Here is a 6,830-nt window from a genome sequence, read left to right on the forward strand (position 1 = left end):
GTTATTGTTTATATTTAGTCATGTGCAAGACACAAGGGAAAAGAGATTATGCTCAGTTGGAACATTTATTGTGTTCACAGAAGAATTTCTTACTTGCAATTGCTTCTGATCCAGTTATAAAATGTGGAAGTCTGTTTATATGAGTATCTTCCTTGTGTTCTTACACTGTGCCATCGAATAAAGACTTGGAATATATTTTCTGGTCCGTTGTTACATATGGGGCACAAGAAGCTTCAAGGCTAAAACAGACAAGTCATATGGAGTAATTATTCTATTGAGGTTTTACTGCACCTTAACCAAAAGAACAGAGAGAACACGGGACCAAAAATAGCCGAGTTTTCCCCTTGAACCATAAGTTAATAATAGAACATGGAATATTGAATCATTACTGTGAGAAGCTGATATATAAAGTGTGCAAAGTTTATCAAATGTTACTGTGGTCTTGATTGGTTGTGACAACTCTAATGTTGAACATCTGTATCTAAGTAAGTGGAAAATGCTGTATCTAAGTGAGTAAGTGGCAACATTTGCCAGCTTCCTATCAACTTGACAATAATATCTCCCTTTCAACCAACTCTAGTATATCCTTGAGTCGAGTGGTAAATTTCCCAACAACATTCCTAGTAATTCTCTGCTCAAATTTGGTGTTTTTCAGCCACATTACACCAACACTAACATCACACTTGCATGAATTATGTACAGAAGTAGAGTCTTTGATCTCGTATCTAAACTGCACCTGCAAAGATTAAGAAATAAACCTAATCAACTCTGCCTGGTTTTACAGAACGGACAACGGTAATGAACAATTGAAACGTACTCGGAAATGATCACCAAACGGGACATCATGCAGGGCCATGATCTCATTGATGGTCCATCCACTGTCATTTGCAATAGGAGACTTCTGTTGTGTGCTTGTGACTTCACCACCAAAGACTGAGATGAAGCGGTTGAATTTGTAAGATACAAGTCTCTCTGAAACATTGAGAGCTACAGTTTCCCATGAAGTTGTGACATAATTGAGACAGCCAGATTTGCTCATTACTCTATGCTCCAAATCTCCTCCATCAAACATCTGCATCAGTGATTTAACCTGCAGAATTTCCGGCAAAATATCCAAAGCCCCTAGTTAGTCAAGAGATCTAATCTAGACTGGTCAATTCCCCAGGCAGAGGAAAAGGAGTAGGATTATCGGATAGCTTCTCCAGACCTGCCAGTGTTATAGACCTGAACAAATATAATTAAAATACTTGTTTACCACTTAACGACTAAATTGCTCATTCTAGTCCTAGTAGAACGCAGAAGTCAATTCAGTTCTGGTTTGGGGCAGTAATTTATGTTAAAACTTACACTTACAGCTTCAAAATATGTAAAAATAAATCTTGAGATATTCTACGAAAATACTTCCTCAGCATTCCCTCCAATCATGTTTTACAGATAAAACAGACAAAGCTCAGGGTCAACAAAACACCACAAAATTCAGACAGTCAAATGTAAGATGGAAAACTTAAGACAAATAAAAACTTACACTGACAAGTAGTTCTGCAGAATAGACTTTAGACATTTGTACATCCTCAACGACTAAGTATGACGCAGTGTCTTCAGACAAAACAAGCTTTTCATCATTTTCCTGCTGCACTTCTACAAGTTCTGCTTTCTGATCTGGAGGCAGTGTCCTTGTTCTCCACAATGCCATGATTGTCCTGCTACAACAAAACTATGTTCTAATCTCCCCATGTCGAAACATAATGTGCAATTAAATGTATGTCCTAATTTTTTGTTACTGACACCAAAAATTTTCCCCATAATACCTGCTTGCAACATTGAATGACACAAATGAATGAAAACAGAAATGCAGTCGGCCGCCTTCATCTTGATACCTAGCACCGTGCCTAACATCAACCCCTCGACCTTTGCGCAAAATTATTATAAGTGCAGGGCTCCACATGGTTGACCATGATGGGGAAACCACATTAACATCCTCAATATCCTCCCATAGGAAGAAAAACTTTGTTTTGTGACCAAACAAATTTGCATAAAATCCAACAATTCTGGCAGATAGAAAGATCCGCCCCTGCAGTAGCAATACAAAAATTAAGTGATACACTAGATTTCAACTCCTAGGAGTTGAAGATCAAATGTTCACAAACCGTGTGTTAAAAGCAACCAATTAAAATGCAACAAAGGAGGAATGGTGAAGTTTCAAGATCAAAAAGATGCGGAGTTCAACAAAATATAATGCAACCCATGTCCAAGCTGGTAGGGGGAAAAAAGCCATCTGGTCTATCTATATGGGTGCCGTGTCAGTTTATGGTATACAGTATATATCTCTGTTGAAAATAAGTGAATGCTACTTAGGAAAGCATCCCCATATTTTTTAAATGGAATAGATATCATATAGTCAGAAGCTTCCAGATGTGAATGCTATTTAACAGCAAGATCTTAATTTCTTTCTTTATTTTTCTTGCTTGCCCCGCGCGCTTAAGTGTTGATATCAGTTCATCAGATTTGGCATAATCATAACGCATTGAAACAACATTCAAACACCACAGATCACTTAGAAGTTGAAACATAATAACATCGCATATACTCCAATGAAACCTGTAATGGCATCTTTCTTTTGAGGGAGCACGAGTAGTCATTGATTAAAAATTCTTCTGGAGGCAGCCCAAAAATTTTCTGAAATGTTGAGTTCTTGTGCGGCGAATGAACGTTTAACTGCCAAGCATATCAGTTGGATGTTTTACACTTTTGCTAATGCGAAACAATTTGAAGGAAAAGAAAAGAAGAAGATATAACCTACCTTCTTTCCAACTTCTTTTTCCATCTTTGTTAGGTAGTCTCGGATAGTTTCAACTCCATTGTTATTGTCCAAATAAATCCTCAAGTGCAACTTTGATTGTGAAGACAGAGCAGTTTTTCCTTCGAGAGGAACCCAAATGTCTGCCAATTCTGCAGAAGTGTGTTTTAGGAAATTAATTTCTGCATGCCCAAGTGATGAAGCTTGATCAAATGGACCATCGAAGTCGAAAACTTCCACGTCTAACACCGAAGGTGGTTCTTCTGCAGCATCAAACTCTAGCATCTCTGCAAAAGTATCAGGTAAGCATATGACCCTAAAAACAACTAACAAAAGAGAGAGAAAATGAGAAGAAAATGCACACCACTCCACTGAGGGTCAAGAGTTTGAAGCTGGACAGAGCTAGTTCTTGTTTTGCCATTGCATGTAAAGACCACATATGGATCTGGGAAACCTGTTGGATCCAAGGAAGCTAAGTTCACTCCCTCAATCAAAGCTACAGTAAGTACCCATCCATCACCTTGTGCTTTGACTCCATGATCATTTCCTGTCAAAACCAGAATCTGTTAACTTAACTATGGACACAAAACCATTTGTGCATCAAACCACAAAAGTTAGACAAATAAAGAAAAGACAGGACATATTTAAAGACCTCTTCGCAGCCTAGCTTCTACAAAACGTGAAACCATGTTATATACCCGCTCCAATTGCAGAACTAGTATTCCGCTGGTGATAAATTCTCCAACACTATCCGGCAAATCAAAACCATGATACTCCAGTCCATGTAATTTGCTAGGTTCACTTAATATAATGTGCACTAAGACATACAAAACCATGAAAATAGTGGATACAACTGTAAAATTCCAAAAGTACTCCTTTGCCAGTTCCCAATCTGACTGATGTTCAGTCTGCAAAGATGCCAAAGCTCGATCTTTCTCTAAGACAACCTTTGAAGTTGTTACTTTCAATTTGCGAGCTAATACCTCTGCAAACTGGTCAAAGCTCTCCTTCAATCCCTGCCGAGCTCCTCCTTCAATCATTGATTTCATCATAGTGTTCTGGCTGAAGTTAATGGCCCAGGATACAACCAGACGCGCGGATTCTTCACCAGAAGATTCCTGTTGGCCAGGCATTATCTTGTAAAGCAACTCAATCTTGAAAGTACTCCCATATGGAACGTCAGGGGTACTTACAGAGACAAAAACAGAAAATTCTTTTCCATCAGCTTTAACATATGTTTGCTCTTCTGTGGCTTGAACAGCCTTAACTAATTTACTTGCTGCTTTCATATAGGTGACAACTCTTGTTAAACACAGTTCATCTGATTTCCATGACCACGGACCCTCGTGCATATCTGTTGTACCCTGCAACTCTGCAAGATCTTTCCTGAACTGGGAATCAGGAGCAAAAAGAAGCATGTTAAGATCTTTTGACGACGCAACATATGTCTGGTCCAGCAGGACTCCGCCATGCAGGTCCCCTGGCATTTCTTTATCTTCACTTGTTGTCCGCATTCGCTCAATCACTTCTTCAAAGCTATGGCTAACCGGAGACTCCTCCAAACAGTCTTCATAGTCAGATGCGGTCGTGGATATATCAGAAGAATCATCCTTCTTCGATTCTTCCTCGTCGCTTTTCTTGGCTTCTTCATTCTTGCCGAAAAGCTTCTCGAAATGGCAAGCAATGTTCTTCATTAAATGCTTCCCTTCCGAAATTTTCTTGGAATGAGTTGCAAAGCCATGCAAATCTTGAGAAGATTTGCTTATCACTTCATTTTCTCTTGAAGTATCGTTTGTTGGATTTACATAACAGACATGGTTGGTGGATACATCTTTGCCCTTCCCATGAAAGGAAAGAGTGAGAAGAATCTTCCCTGCATTGATAAGGCAATACATCTGCTCATAATCCAAACAAAGGAAAATAAAAACTAAAAGATAAAAAGCATTAAACCAATAGATAGATTCAATTCACAAAAAGAGTTGGGATTTATATCTAAGAAGATGCCAGTAAAAATGCGGAACCCCTTTTAAACTACTAGAGATAAAAGACTATCACTAGCTAAAAAAACGAATTTTTGTCTAATTAAATTACAAATGGTATTGCTTCTTTATCATTCTCTGGAAAACTGTTACAAGAGGGTGTAGTATTAGGTAACTAATTGAAACAATGTACACAAGGAGAGATGAAAAGTAGGAGAAATTCTAACCGCAATCTCTGTTAACTGATTTTGCACTTTTGGGTTTTTGAAGAGAAAACCAAGTGGGAGGCAAGTTCTGATTTTCCTCAGCCGCAACAGACCAGACGGGTATTTTCACCTTACCAACAAAATCCCCATAATGAACATTAAGGAATCCAGAATCATCACGATGTTGATATACAGAGAGAACAAGTTCCTCCTCTAAATCATTAACCCTGAACACAAACTCTTCATTCCAAATAGGGTTCTTAGTATTTTTCAATACCCTTGTCTTGGACTTGAGCTTTCCTAGTTTTAACTTCACATAAGAGTCCTCCACTGCCCATTCCTTGCCCTCCAACAAATACACGTAAAGTCTCATTCTTCTTTAGTACTAATTAGAAAATGCAATACGCCGACCCGATTTTGCTTTGCCGTGGAGGACACAAATAGAAAAGGAAGTGCATCTTCTTTCTGGCTTGGTTTGTTGGTCGTAAGTGGTACGGGGAAGAGAGAGAATTCATGGTGAAGCCATGAAGAAACGTGGGTTGTTTTGAAAAGTGACACGAGGGAGAGGGAGATTTTGTTATTTTTGGGAAAAAAGAGGAGGCGGTTTGTATAATTTATTACTAGGATGTTCGGGACTTTGATGGAATTGGATACCATCTCAGTTTATCTTCTTTTTTGGCATGTAATTGAGTTGCGTGAGGGGGTATTAGGTAAACATTTAGTTGCATAGATGCTTACATCAAATTATATTCGTTATTATTATAGCTAAGTAATAAAATAAAATATAATGATAGTTAATTACTATAATTTTACTAATAATAATGTGTGTCAAAATTGCATCATAATTGGCTGGTGTAAAATTGTGCGTAAATTCTTACAACAAAAATTAAAATACTTATCCCCAGTGTTCTGTCTGACATAAAAATCACGTAAAATATCATAACTATTGTCTTACAAAAAAAAGTATTAAACCCTTTTTGTAAACGAATTAATGAGAAAATAAAGGATAAATCCTAGCCACGGATAATTAACTCTAGATCAAAAAATATTGAATAAGAAAATAGGATATAATTAAGCTCATAAACTTTTTAAGATTATAAAAGGTATCGAATGTAAATGATGGGCTTACTTTCTTGACGTACTGTTCCATAATTTAAGAATGTAAGAATAAAGAAGAAAAAGAAGGAATGTCATCGACAACTACAGAATCTATCTTTATTGATTCAATAATGATGATTACAAAGACCAATAGCCAAGATCTAAACCTTCTCTTGTTTTTCCTCAGAAGCTTTCTCCCGTTCTTTTATGTTTTTAGATGAAGCAAAAAGAGTCTCATGTTCTTGTTCTCTTACCTAGTATATATACAGTAAGTATTCCCTTTTATCCAACGATCCTTAGCCAGAATACCCTAATCTGCCGATTGTACTTTAGGTTGTCCCCCTTAAATGCCACGATATGTATTTTGTCATACAGGCTTTCTGATATTTCGACCTCGGTCGTGGTCGAGATAATCGTCATTATGGTGCCTTATGGATGCAACCACGACTTAGTCGACCCCTCGCCATTCCTTTTTGCGCCGATCCTCGTGTGGTCAGATTTCAACCCATGCAGATAATCCCTTTGCCTATTGAGGTCGTTTTTGGGCGAGTTCGATGGGCGAATTTCATCAATAAGAAAACTTATGAGAAATCTGGGCACCTTGGCGATGGGAGAATACCTCATAGCGAGGTAATGACATGACGTTTCGGGAGTTGCATCAGACCGTCACGTCAGTTCAAAATGTCATTAAAGCTCATCATGTGTCATTATGGCACATGTTTTCTATGTATCACGTCATTTCCTGTGCCC

At 37.9% G+C, this 6,830-nt stretch overlaps 1 protein-coding gene across 1 annotated transcript; it reads right to left on the reverse strand.

Moving 5' to 3' along the window:
- Positions 1–356: 356 nt before the first annotated feature.
- Positions 357–5,594, reverse strand: LOC104244155 (C2 and GRAM domain-containing protein At5g50170). The gene is made up of 9 exons (XM_009799503.2): positions 5,004–5,594; positions 3,450–4,670; positions 3,162–3,344; positions 2,801–3,084; positions 2,599–2,715; positions 1,809–2,071; positions 1,526–1,700; positions 818–1,090; positions 357–736 (listed from the first exon to the last, which is right to left on the reverse strand). The coding sequence occupies exons 1-9, from the start codon at positions 5,353–5,355 to the stop codon at positions 542–544; spliced, it is 3,063 nt and encodes a 1,020-aa protein (XP_009797805.1). The 5' UTR covers positions 5,356–5,594; the 3' UTR covers positions 357–541.
- Between the last annotated feature and the right edge of the window lie 1,236 nt (positions 5,595–6,830).

The sequence above is a fragment of the Nicotiana sylvestris genome, chromosome 3 (genome assembly GCF_000393655.2).
Source record: "Nicotiana sylvestris chromosome 3, ASM39365v2, whole genome shotgun sequence".
Taxonomy (NCBI): Eukaryota; Viridiplantae; Streptophyta; class Magnoliopsida; order Solanales; family Solanaceae; genus Nicotiana; species Nicotiana sylvestris.

Bases quoted from the DNA above. Each gene is read 5' to 3' on its own strand.
- LOC104244155 (XM_009799503.2), bottom strand. From the start codon at position 5,355: ATGAGACTTTACGTGTATTTGTTGGAGGGCAAGGAATGGGCAGTGGAG. The intron at 4,671-5,003 runs GTTAGAATTTCT...TTATCAATGCAG, and splicing joins ATCAGTTAACAGAGATTGCG to GGAAGATTCTTCTCACTCTT. The intron at 1,091-1,525 runs GTAAGTTTTTAT...GAAATTCTGCAG, and splicing joins CTGCAGAACTACTTGTCAGT to GTTAAATCACTGATGCAGAT.